Source organism: Pygocentrus nattereri, chromosome 1 (assembly GCF_015220715.1).
Source record: "Pygocentrus nattereri isolate fPygNat1 chromosome 1, fPygNat1.pri, whole genome shotgun sequence".
Classification (NCBI taxonomy): Eukaryota; Metazoa; Chordata; class Actinopteri; order Characiformes; family Serrasalmidae; genus Pygocentrus; species Pygocentrus nattereri.
The window spans coordinates 33,508,750-33,523,281 of NC_051211.1; the positions used below are offsets into that span (position 1 = coordinate 33,508,750).

At 38.3% G+C, this 14,532-nt stretch overlaps 1 protein-coding gene across 27 annotated transcripts in view; it reads right to left on the reverse strand.

The window, feature by feature from the left end:
- Positions 1-14,532, reverse strand: part of celf2 (cugbp, Elav-like family member 2) — a 200,679-nt gene that overhangs the window by 50,634 nt on the left and 135,513 nt on the right. For all 27 annotated transcript variants that reach the window (XM_017707616.2, XM_017707614.2, XM_037538299.1 and 24 more), the window contains one exon: positions 7,264-7,346. In XM_017707616.2, the coding sequence (XP_017563105.1) occupies positions 7,264-7,346 (83 nt within the window). The remainder of the gene's footprint in view (positions 1-7,263; positions 7,347-14,532) is intronic.

Genomic DNA, 14,532 nt, shown 5'->3' on the forward strand with positions numbered 1-14,532 from the left:
ATTGCTTTATATACACATTTACAAACTTATAATATATGCGTGATGCTTTAGGGGAAGGTGGGGGTTTACATTGTAACAATTGGTTTGCAGGCCAAGGTGCCTTTTCCTATTCTTTTTAATCGGCAAGACACCCTGGTTAGTGCACTACAGTGCCCTGAGTTGAAAAAAGCTCTTAAAGCTTGAAGCATTTAGATAATTTATGTCATGAGCTTTTTTTCTGCATTGACCAATCAGATCAAAAGGAGAGGCTTCTGGGGCAGCTGTAATAGATAAGAGATTAGTGGTTGTAGTGGTTCCCAAGTACCCTGATCTCTATGGCTACGTTTACACAGCAGGTAAAAGTTGCCCAAATCCAATTTTTTTGTTTGGCTGTTCACCCTATCTTTTAAATGTGATCTGTATGTGACATCAGTCTGCACAGATGAGCTCCTAAACTGACCCGCATGCGCAAAAGAACAGAGCTTCACGTATTGTGCTTACCCAGAGTTAAACAGTCATGACGGCCAGTGAATGCCAGTCGCTTCTGGAGCTTCAGTTTCATCTTTGTCAGCATCACAGGAGCGATTAAAGTTCCAATGACTGACAGCAACACAATGTGTTTAGGTTCGCCACAAAAAGGGCACGTTATTCGGCCACGGCCACTTCTTTGGTTTGGGTCCTCTTTAAAGTATTCTATGGCGCTGCAGCCTCGGGCTCCTCCAGCCGCGCTCGGCCGTTTCGTTCGAAACCTCTTCAAACACAATGCGTCTCTTCTATTTTTCGGTACAGAAACACCAGTCTAAATGTTTATGAGCCTCAGCAGTGCAAGATTATGACTAATGTCGAGTTGGACTGACGTAAAAGTCGTATGAATTCCAATCTGGCGGTTCAGACTGTATTGCTACAGATTGGATACAGATCGGATTTCAGTACCACACATGAAAGCGTCTCAAATCGGAATTGCAAATGTCAGATTCAGTGCGTTTTTTGCCACACAGCCACACAAATGACACATCTGTGTCACATATGAGGAAAAAGATCTGATTTGGGCCACTTTTACCTGCTGTGTAAACGTAGCCTAAGATTTCATTGATCTAAACTGTCATCACATTAAAAATAAATAAATTTCCATTACTTGTTAGATACATTAGCCTCACAGCTCCAAGAACTTCAGACAATGTGATCTTGGAATTCTGGGGGATATGTTACTTTAAGTAAGCCAGGAACAGTCTCATTCAGTTGATGCTTCTTTTCAAAAACGCATCACCCTTTAAGGTTTAGCCTTAAAGGTTTAAGGTGTTTATAGTAGAAACTACCCCAAATTTAGAAAACTTCTCACTACAGTCTGTATTGTATCTGCAAAATATCCGTTTACAGCAGTACACTCCAGAACATTAAATAATTTGAGAGAGGAAAACTAGAACTACCTGAAATTTCCACAAAAGGTTCAAAGGAATCAATGCTTTTAGTCTTAAAGCATGTTTATATATGTGCATACACATGCACACAGGCACAAAAAGCATAGATTTACCACCACAAATGCTTTATCACAAAATCAAGTGTTTTCTTTCTCCTTGTGCAGAGTAGGAAAGGTAAGTAGAGAGGGAGCGCCAACGAAAAGAGAGAAAAGGAGCGAAAGAAAAAGGACTAGCAGCTGGAGGGCACTCTTAAGGACGCGTCCTAGATTAGCTCTCGTTCGTCCTTAGCTAAGAGTCAAGAAAAAGAGAGGACAAGCGCGCACACGGCCCTCAGAGCGTACACTGATTAGCAGAGAGAGACCGAGGGAATTGATGCTGATCTTTTCTTCATGTTTCAGATGCTAATGAAAACCTCTTCATTCACACAGTTAGACAACCTGCACTGCAGGATTAGCTGATTACTTTGAGTTTCAGTGAGAGGTTTTGGGTACTTGGTAGATTGGTGTGTGCGTGTGTGTCTGTTCGGACTACACAGTATCGATTAGACACTAGTGTTGTGATTATATTGCAACACGTTGCAAATGAGAGCACCTTGCTTCAACCAGTGGGGTTTCTACAACAATCCCATCTAGATTAAGACCAGTAAATTTGGTATTCATTGGTATTCAACATTAAAAGTTCAACTAAAGTGAATTTATTATTGTAAATAATTTGTATTGGTTATTAATAGAATCCTCTGATTAAAGCATTTCTCTCATGCAGATTCAGGTTTCTCTTAACAGATCAATTACAAACATTGGCAGAAAAGCGTTCAAGCATTCCAACAATAAAGATTATTTACATTTTTATTTATATAGTTCTATCATGTTAGGATGTCATTAGCCTTTAACATAGAGACTATTTGTACTATGAAATTATTTACTTTAATCACAATTGTTTTTCTTCCCTTTAAAAGTGTTCTAATGTAGGAAATAGTGATTAGGGAACCAGTACTGTTCTACATAGCACTACAATGTAGGGAATAGTGAATAGGGAACCAATACTGTTCTACATAGCACTACAGTGTAGGAAATAGTGATTAGGGAACCATTACTGTTCTACATAGCACTACAATGTGGGAAATAGTGAATAGGGAACCAATACTGTTCTACATAGCACTACAATGTGGGAAATAGTGATTAGGGAACCATTACTGTTCTACATAGCACTACAGTGTAGGAAATAGTGATTAGGGAACCATTACTGTTCTACATAGCACTACAATGTGGGAAATAGTGAATAGGGAACCATTACTGTTCTACATAGCACTACAATGTGGGAAATAGTGATTAGGGAACCAATACTGTTCTACATAGCACTACAGTGTAGGAAATAGTGATTAGGGAACCATTACTGTTCTACATACCACTACAGTGTAGGAAATAGTGATTAGGGAACCAATACTGTTCTACATACCACTACAGTGTAGGAAATAGTGATTAGGGAACCAGTACTGTTCTACATAGCACTACAGTGTAGGGAATAGTGATTAGGGAACCAGTACTGTTCTACATAGCACTACAATGTAGGGAGTAGTGATTAGGGAACCATTACTGTTCTACATAGCACTACAATGTAGGGAATAGTGATTAGGGAACCAATACTGTTCTACATAGCACTACAATGTAGGGAATAGTGATTAGGGAACCAATACTGTTCTACATAGCACTACAGTGTAGAGAATATTGATTAGGGAACCAATACTGTTCTACATAGCACTACAATGTAGGGAGTAGTGATTAGGGAACCAATACTGTTCTACATAGCACTACAGTGTAGGGAATAGTGATTAGGGAACCAATACTGTTCTACATAGCACTACAATGTAGGGAATAGTGATTAGGGAACCAATACTGTTCTACATAGCACTACAATGTAGGGAATAGTGATTAGGGAACCAATACTGTTCTACATAGCACTACAGTGTAGAGAATATTGATTAGGGAACCAATACTGTTCTACATAGCACTACAGTGTAGAGAATATTGATTATGGAACCAATACTGTTCTACATAGCACTACAGTGTAGAGAATATTGATTAGGGAACCAATACTGTTCTACATACCACTACAGTGTAGGAAATAGTGATTAGGGAACCATTACTGTTCTACATAGCACTACAATGTGGGAAATAGTGATTAGGGAACCAATACTGTTCTACATAGCACTACAATGTGGGAAATAGTGATTAGGGAACCATTACTGTTCTACATAGCACTACAATGTAGGGAATAGTGATTAGGGAACCAATACTGTTCTACATAGCACTACAATGTAGGGAATAGTGATTAGGGAACCAATACTGTTCTACATAGCACTACAGTGTAGAGAATATTGATTAGGGAACCAATACTGTTCTACATAGCACTACAGTGTAGAGAATATTGATTAGGGAACCAATACTGTTCTACATACCACTACAGTGTAGGAAATAGTGATTAGGGAACCATTACTGTTCTACATAGCACTACAATGTGGGAAATAGTGATTAGGGAACCAATACTGTTCTACATAGCACTACAGTGTAGGAAATAGTGATTAGGGAACCATTACTGTTCTACATAGCACTACAATGTGGGAAATAGTGATTAGGGAACCATTACTGTTCTACATAGCACTACAATGTAGGGAATAGTGATTAGGGAACCAATACTGTTCTACATACCACTACAGTGTAGAGAATATTGATTAGGGAACCAATACTGTTCTACATAGCACTACAGTGTAGGAAATAGTGATTAGGGAACCAGTACTGTTCTACATAGCACTACAATGTAGGGAATAATGATTAGGGAACCAATACTGTTCTACATACCACTACAGTGTAGAGAATATTGATTAGGGAACCAATACTGTTCTACATAGCACTACAATGTGGGAAATAGTGATTAGGGAACCAGTACTGTTCTACATAGCACTACAATGTAGGGAATAGTGATTAGGGAACCAGTACTGTTCTACATACCACTACAGTGTAGAGAATATTGATTAGGGAACCAATACTGTTCTGCATAGCACTACAGTGTAGGAAATAGTGATTAGGGAACCATTACTGTTCTATATAGCACTACAGTGTAGGAAATAGTGATTAGGGAACCAATACTGTTCTACATAGCACTACAATGTGGGAAATAGTGATTAGGGAACCATTACTGTTCTACATAGCACTACAATGTAGGGAATAGTGAATAGGGAACCAATACTGTTCTACATAGCACTACAATGTAGGGAATAGTGATTAGGGAACCAATACTGTTCTACATAGCACTACAGTGTAGGAAATAGTGATTAGGGAACCAATACTGTTCTACATAGCACTACAGTGTAGAGAATATTGATTAGGGAACCAATACTGTTCTACATAGCACTACAATGTAGGGAGTAGTGATTAGGGAACCAATACTGTTCTACATAGCACTACAGTGTAGGGAATAGTGATTAGGGAACCAATACTGTTCTACATAGCACTACAATGTAGGGAATAGTGATTAGGGAACCAATACTGTTCTACATAGCACTACAATGTAGGGAATAGTGATTAGGGAACCAATACTGTTCTACATAGCACTACAGTGTAGAGAATATTGATTAGGGAACCAATACTGTTCTACATAGCACTACAGTGTAGAGAATATTGATTATGGAACCAATACTGTTCTACATAGCACTACAGTGTAGAGAATATTGATTAGGGAACCAATACTGTTCTACATACCACTACAGTGTAGGAAATAGTGATTAGGGAACCATTACTGTTCTACATAGCACTACAATGTGGGAAATAGTGATTAGGGAACCAATACTGTTCTACATAGCACTACAATGTGGGAAATAGTGATTAGGGAACCATTACTGTTCTACATAGCACTACAATGTAGGGAATAGTGATTAGGGAACCAATACTGTTCTACATAGCACTACAATGTAGGGAATAGTGATTAGGGAACCAATACTGTTCTACATAGCACTACAGTGTAGAGAATATTGATTAGGGAACCAATACTGTTCTACATAGCACTACAGTGTAGAGAATATTGATTAGGGAACCAATACTGTTCTACATACCACTACAGTGTAGGAAATAGTGATTAGGGAACCATTACTGTTCTACATAGCACTACAATGTGGGAAATAGTGATTAGGGAACCAATACTGTTCTACATAGCACTACAGTGTAGGAAATAGTGATTAGGGAACCATTACTGTTCTACATAGCACTACAATGTGGGAAATAGTGATTAGGGAACCATTACTGTTCTACATAGCACTACAATGTAGGGAATAGTGATTAGGGAACCAATACTGTTCTACATACCACTACAGTGTAGAGAATATTGATTAGGGAACCAATACTGTTCTACATAGCACTACAGTGTAGGAAATAGTGATTAGGGAACCAGTACTGTTCTACATAGCACTACAATGTAGGGAATAATGATTAGGGAACCAATACTGTTCTACATACCACTACAGTGTAGAGAATATTGATTAGGGAACCAATACTGTTCTACATAGCACTACAATGTGGGAAATAGTGATTAGGGAACCAGTACTGTTCTACATAGCACTACAATGTAGGGAATAGTGATTAGGGAACCAGTACTGTTCTACATACCACTACAGTGTAGAGAATATTGATTAGGGAACCAATACTGTTCTGCATAGCACTACAGTGTAGGAAATAGTGATTAGGGAACCATTACTGTTCTATATAGCACTACAGTGTAGGAAATAGTGATTAGGGAACCAATACTGTTCTACATAGCACTACAATGTGGGAAATAGTGATTAGGGAACCATTACTGTTCTATATAGCACTACAGTGTAGGAAATAGTGATTAGGGAACCAATACTGTTCTACATAGCACTACAGTGTAGAGAATATTGATTAGGGAACCAATACTGTTCTACATAGCACTACAATGTGGGAAATAGTGATTAGGGAACCAATACTGTTCTACATAGCACTACAATGTAGGGAATAGTGATTAGGGAACCAGTACTGTTCTACATACCACTACAGTGTAGAGAATATTGATTAGGGAACCAGTACTGTTCTACATACCACTACAATGTAGGAAATAGTGATTAGGGAACCAGTACTGTTCTACATAGCACTACAATGTAGGGAATAATGATTAGGGAACCAATACTGTTCTACATAGCACTACAGTGTAGGAAATAGTGATTAGGGAACCATTACTGTTCTATATAGCACTACAGTGTAGGAAATAGTGATTAGGGAACCAATACTGTTCTACATAGCACTACAGTGTAGAGAATATTGATTAGGGAACCAATACTGTTCTACATAGCACTACAATGTGGGAAATAGTGATTAGGGAACCAATACTGTTCTATATAGCACTACAGTGTAGGAAATAGTGATTAGGGAACCATTACTGTTCTATATAGCACTATAGTGTAGGAAACAGTGATTAAGGGTCACAGTGATGAATTCTGATCTTTTTCCATTTGTGTTATCGTTGCATAGCCATGTAGATTCAGGACCACGTTTGGAAGTGACTTGAATTTTAATGTGAAAAGATGAGGTTTTTGTGTTCACAGTGCCCTGAAAAAAATCAGATCTGTGGCACGTTTAGGTGAAAACACTGAAGCTGTGCTGTTTCAGCCTCTAATGTGAACACAGTTTTAAACCTGCTTTCTTTATCTGAAGTGCATTTCCAAAAACACACAAATTAGGCACTGAGCCTTTTGATGAAACCTGATCTATCTAATTTGCCATCATCATTCAGTCAATCACATTTAGTCACCAACAGTCAAACACACAAACAAATAAATGATAACAAGTAAACAAGCACTCACCCCAGTTAAGGTCTTTATATTGTGCAGCGCATTCTGGGCCTCTAGGGCGGCTTTCCGCGTGTAAAACGTGACAAAACAGCACCCTGGAGGAGAGACAAGGGGAGAGAGAGATTGAGAGAGAGAGAGAGAGAGAGAGAGAGAGAGAGAGAGAGAGAGAGAGAGAGAAAGCATTTTAAATGAGCAGAAAACCCAACTGGATTTGATCTTTTCTTCTCTTTTGGTTGCCTGCTGAGAGGGAATTGTCTCAGTGCCAAACAACATAGAAGGAAGATGGAAGAGAGGGTGAGAGGGAGAGAGAATAAAAAGAGTAAATAGGGAGAAAAAGAGATGAAAACAAGAGAGAGAAAACAGATGAGAAAGAGAGAAGAGAAAGAGAACAAGGGAAAAGAGAATGAAAACAGCAAAGAAAGAAGGAGAGGGAGAGAGAGAGAGAAGGTAATCGGAACAGAACTTTATGTTTGTCCTGGTTTTTCTTCTGTACGATGTGTGGAAACTGGGCTGTGTGTGTGTGTGTGTGTGTGTGTGTGTGTGTGCGTGTGTGTATGTGTGAAAACCTTTTACATTCCTCTCTACAGCACTACCACATAGAAAGTGACCAGAGTTACACTGTGCACCTGAAAAAATCTAGTCAGTTAATTCACCTTCTAATCAGCGAATTCAGCTACTTTAATGCTCCCTCTGCTGACACAGGTGATCAATAACACACACAAAGGTTGTATAATCTCCATAGAAAACACTGTCAATAGAATGAGATGTTCTTGGGATCACCGGACCCAGTGCCAAGCATCAGCTAGAGGAGTATAAAGCCCCCCAACTATGGGCCATGGAGCAGTGGAACTGCATTCTCTATAGTGATGGAGAACTGAATGAAATTCCTGTGGTTTAAAAAAACGTAGAAAATTTCAAAAACTGAATAAAGAACCAAACGCAACATAACAAATGAATGGCAGAATTATTATTAAAACTATTCTTGACAACCTTATTAAATGTATGTATATAAATTTGATCTTTCTAGTGTTTTCTAGAAGATGTAGCTGTATGTGTTCGTGTGCTATTTGCGGTTTTCCATGTTAAGCACTGCAAAATTCCCTTCATAACCTCATCCAGGGAAATATACAGCAGTGGATGTAATTTTCATACCTCTACCTAACAGTGTGTGTGTGGTTTATGTGTGCGTAAGCTCAAGTGTGTGTCTGTGAGTATAAGTGTGTATGTGTGGGGAGGGGGGAGTTCACGTTTGTATGTAAGCATGTGCATGTGTGTGATGTCTCAAGCGGATTGCTGTCAAAGCCAAGATCAAAGCAAGGGAATGTGAACGCTGCAAATGTGTGTGGCAGTGTGAATGTGACACGTGTGTGTGTGTATGTGTGTGTGTGTGTGTGTGTGTATGTATGATCCAAGCTGTATCTGTTCAGAAGACGATTAGAATATTATGAAAAGGTATTGTTGATTTTTTTATCATCAAAACAAACAAAAATAGTCAGGAATGCAGACACAAACTTGTCCATACAGAGTGCAGATCTAATGTGACACTGAGGCCTAATAGCAAGCGCACGTTCAAATGCAGTATTGTATTGCATCTCAAAGCCTTTAGGATGCCTACACTTGAAATGTCACAGCTGCCTGTCAAGTCAAGAATTAAGTAAACAAAATTAAATTAGGACTTTTATCTACTCATTTTACATTTAAATATGATATCAGTAGCTTACAACAAAAAAAATTAGTTGACTCTCTTTTCTCTGCTTCATTTTTGACTAATGTAACTGTTTTGATGAAAGACGTCTGGTATATACAGCGTCATGATTATAATGAGTGTTTTGGTTTTGTTGTTGTCACTGTTGTGCGACAAGGTGTTAATGCTATTCATTAAACAATCTATATAAGTTTGTGACTACATAAGGAATATGCATAGTTATGTAATGTAAACTGAATGTATAGCAAAAAGACAACTCGTTGAGCCAAAGAGGCTAGTGAACACCAACTTATAGTGAAGCTTAAGACTGGTCATATTATTTATTTTATTTATCCATTCATTCAGTTATTCATTCTGGATATTACCACTGATATCTAGCCGAAATGGAATGAAAATAAAACACAGTCCCCTGCACACACCACACAGCCAAATGATTACACAGAGAGAGAGAGAGAGAGAGAGAGAGACTTTTGGCAGAATTATACATGGACTCATTCATGCCTGGCAATAGGGCAGCACTTCCAGTCGCCAAAACGGCATACTTCCCAGCATTTACACACACACACACACACACCCACACCCCTACACACACACACACACACACTCACACCAGTAACCAGTAAACCAACTCTCAGGCTGACCTACTCTTTACACCAAAATAACTCAAGAAAACAACACTTCTACAGTCAAAACACACTCATGCATACATGCTGTACACACCATACACACACATGGTTCAACCTGCAACTAGTGAGTAATTGGCTTTGGGTACAGAGCTAACAAAGCTAATGGCTGCTCTAATCGCCTGTGACGCTTCAGCAGAAACCAAATAAATCATAATTCAATCTCACACAGCAAACTGTACTAAACACACACACAGACACATTGAACGAGGGGGATTGAAACAGCTATATCAATCTACATTGATTCCCCAAAAAGAGCTTTTACACACACACACACACACACACACACACACAGACCAAACCTGATCAGCTACACTGATTTTCCTAGATCATTAAAAGTGCAGTTTGATATATAGTTTATTATGATGGTGGATTATTTTAGTTTTGTAATTGAAGAGTATAAATTACCTGCTTTGTTAGTTGTCTTAATTCCATATTCTAAATTCTGAATGACAAATTCTGAAGTTCTAAAGTATACATTATTAAAACACAAAGTTAAAATTCAACATCTTCTAAATTCCATATTCTTAATTCTGAATTCCAAAGTCTAAATTTTAGATTCTAAATTCCAAATTTCAGATTTTAAACTCTGTTATTCTCAAACAAAAATGCATGTGTGTGTTTGTCAACAATCATTATAACCCAAACACACACACACACGCACACACACACACACACACACAGTCACCTACACATATATTAGAATACATTTCAATAAATTAGCATAATAGGCCTGCACCCGACCTCTGAAGACACAACACACACACACACACACACACACACACACACACACACACACACACACACACACACACACGCACACACACACACACACCTGTATCATTCAGCCTCAGTACTGTGTGGCTGAAAAGGACGTGTTCACACTACCCCATTCATTCTCCTTGCGTGCACGTGCATGTGGCTGTGAGCGTGTGTTTGTGTGTGTGTGTGTGTGTGTGTGTGTGTGTGTGTGTGTGTGTGTGTGTGTGTGTGTGTATTAAGGACTTCAAAGGAATACAGGCATACACAGCTGCTAAGCTCCATTCAACCCGGACTGTTCTCACATCACTCAGTCAACAAGGGCCAACCTGTTTCTCTCTCACTCCCTGTGAGTGTGTGTATGTGTGTGTGTGTGTGTGTGTGTGTACGTGTGTGTGTGCGAGGGTGCTCTTTTTAAATTGCAGTCCAGCTCTGATAAACAATTTATGCTTCTCTCCTTTGGGTACACACACACACACACACACACACAAACACACACACACGCAGGGCGATCAGCGAGGCCGTCTGTTTTGAGACATCTTCCCACTGTCCTGTGTGTTTAATGACACAGCCGGTCAGAAGTGAAAAGAAACGGCAAAGGCGGGAGACTGTAGAGTAAGAGAGAGAAAGAAAGAGAGAGAGAGAGAAACAGAAGGAGGTCAAGAGTAAACGAAGAGAGAAAGAGAGAAGGAAAAAGGAGAGAAAGAAAGGAGAGAGAGAGAGACAGAGAGAGAGAGAAGAAGGGGGAATGAGGAAGAAGGATAGAAAGAATAAAATAGAGGACAGCAATGAGAGTCTAACAGAGAGAGGGCAGAGAGACTGCTCTTTTTTACTGAAGGATTCGTTCTGTATGCGTGTGTAATTTAGCTAAAGCAGCTGAAGTCGTGTTCAGTGACCTTTCCCAAATGAGCCGAGGGCACTGGCCTGATGAAGCTTGAGCCTCAGAGAGAGAGAGAGAGAGAGAGAGAGAGAGAGAGAGACATGTAGATACTGCCATGTCAGCCATGTAAATGCTGAAACACTTATTGCTAGCAATTAGCAATTCTAAAGCTACTTTTATATGGAGCACAATATTCAGTTTAACACTGTCAAATAAACAGTGCAATTAGCAATCAGTAATCAAACTGACACTGATGCTGATGCTGTTTTAACTCCTAATGAATGCTGTGATTTAAACCTCTGATAATTATTCATGCAACAAAGTAATATATTAAGAGAATACAGCTGTCAAAAGTTTGGAATCACTTGTCAAAAATTTGGAATCAATGTTTTCAATAAAATTAAACCAAGTTGGTTGCAGGAAAGTGTTAAGAGTTAATGTAATAACTCTAACCCTGTTCAACTTAACAGGTTTCAGATAATCAGAAACTGTAAATAAAAATGAAAAAAAAAAAAAAAAATAATAATCTTAGATCTTTCCAGAATGAAGAACAGAGCCATACACTCACCAACCACTTTATTAAGTTGTTCAATTGCTTGTTAACACAAATAGCTGATCAGCCAATCACATGGCCGCAACTCAATGCTTTTAGGCATGTAGATTTATTTAAGATGTGATTTAAGGGACTGGTCTGAGTATTTCAGAAAATGCTGATCTACTGGGATTTTCACGCACACCCATCTCTAGGGTTTACAGAGAATGTTCCGAAAAAGAGAAAATATCCAGTGAGCGGTCAGTTGTGTGGACAAAAATGCTTTGTTGATGTGAGAGGTCAGAGGAGAATGGGCAGACTGGTTCGAGATGATAGAAAGGCAACAGGAACTCAAATAACCACCAAAATCCAACTTTTCCAACACCTTGTTGAAAGTCTGCCACGAAGAATTAAGGCAGTTGTGAAGGCAAACGGGGGTCCAACCTTTTACTAGCAAGGTGTAATAAAGTGACCGATGAGTGTTTATACTAAAATAAAGCTTCAAGAAATAAGTTATAATAAAATTAACATTAATAATTTATCAAAGCTGATCAAACCTCAAACCAAAACACATTTCACAAGTCACATTTGAATCAGGTAAATTCAGTGTATCACTTTTCAGAAGGCAACCAACAGCCAGAAAGCCTATTAGCGTTTCATCAGTCCTCAAAATTACTCACATGTTCAAAAGCTGAGTGAGAATAAAACTTCGGCTGTGAAAAATCTGTTTTTATACTTATAGGAGGCTTTTATGTGCTGGAGTTTCACATAAGTCAAATATCACAGTGCTTCAAAAGCACAGACGGATTTTTTCCCCTCAAATAAGTGTTTCAAACATAGGCAGACAAAGCCGGAATACACAAGACATTTACCATACATTAAACATTACTGCTTTAAACGCATTTGATATTGTTCCACAGTAAGATCCTTTTTTAAACTACAAACTGTTTTCCTTCAGTTTAGATCTTCAAATGAGCAAAGGACATGAGCTGATTTTTAATTTACAATAAATATGTGCACAGTACTGAAAAAATGCCATATATTTAAGAAATAAAAGCTTAAAAGAAGCAAATTTATGAGAATAAAGGGGCGAAAATCATTTTACTTGGTAAGTGCCGTTGTCTGGCAACTGGCTGAACACATTTACATGCAAAGTGTGATTTAATATAGTCTCATGAAAAGAAATATTAAAGATTTATAACTTACATTTAAGATATTTTCAATTTTTACATCCCTTTCTGCACTGTGGTCCTTTCAGAACACTGAGTAGAAGAAGAAGTCTATACTGATCTCAGCTCAATCAAAATCCTTCACATTAGACACTTACAAGTGAAAATCTGTCAGAAATTTGTAAAAAAAATAAGCTTGTGCCTATAGCTCCAGTGTAAAGAAATCATAAACACCACCATCCTAGAATGACAACGCTCTACACAAAATCTGGACATAAAATGAATACCTTCATTGTGTCTTGATTCTAGCCTGTATCCAGATGTCCAGACTCTCACATAAAGACACACACAGATGCACACACACCAATACATCATTACTGAGTTACAGGTAGAGCTCGCACATATTTGAGGTTTCTATTAAAGTGGCCAGAGAATGGAAGTACAAGGAAGGTGTTTCTAAAAAAGTGGCCAGTGTGTGGATGTACAAGGCAGATGTTTCTAATAAAGTGGCCAATGAGAGGACATACAAGGCAGATGTTTCTAATAAAGTGGCCAATGAGAGGACATACAAGGCAGATGTTTCTAATAAAGTGGCCAATGAGAGGACATACAAGGCAGGTGTTTGTAATAAAGTGGCCAGTGAGTGGAAGTACAAGATAGGAGCTTTTAATAAAGTGGCCAGTGAGTGGAAGTACAAAGCAGATGTTTCTAATAAGGTGGTCAGTGAGTGGAAGTACAAGTTAGGTGTTTTTAATAAATAATCCATTAAAGTGCAAAATTATTATGCAGTTTTAAATCTTAAAACATTCTTAGTCAACATGGAACTAATCTGTAAGTTATGCGGTTATGAGAGGGAGGAATCAACCTATTGCATATAAATTGTTGTAATCTAGTCTAAAGTAGGGAGTAAAGTGTGTGACTGTTAGCAAAACTAGCTAGCACTCAGCAGCACAATTAAAACACTTACCTAGCTACATAAATATCTATCATATAATAACATTTAAGTCTTCTCCAAATATACTTTTGAATGCTTTTGGTATATTTCTAACATTAAGTATTTTACTTTACTTACTATGTTCAGTATGTTCATTTAGACTCTGTAAACTGAGGGGCCATGCAAGCATGGGCATACAAAGCATATCAGACATGCCCATGTCTACTTACAGTTTCTAAGCTAGGACTTGTTTTTAGGGGAGGGGTTTACCCAGACTCTCATTTGTAGGACACTGTAAGGTTTTGTTTTTTAGTTTGACAGGCAACTGGACACAGGGAGTGTTGCTTTTCCATGGCACCTTAAATTACAATGTTAAGTCAGTACTGCTTTGTAAATTCTGTAAACATTTCATATATAGTGATAATATTGGTGATAGCACATTACTATGTATTATAAGTGGGTATATGCAAATTATAGTATAGGTTTCCTAGTGGATAGTGTATTTCTGGCGTATCGTGTACACCAGTGTTTCTTAACTGTGGTCCTGAAGGCCCACTCCCCTGCACTTTTTAGGGTATACGCTGCTCCCAACACACCTGACCCAACTAATCAGCTCATT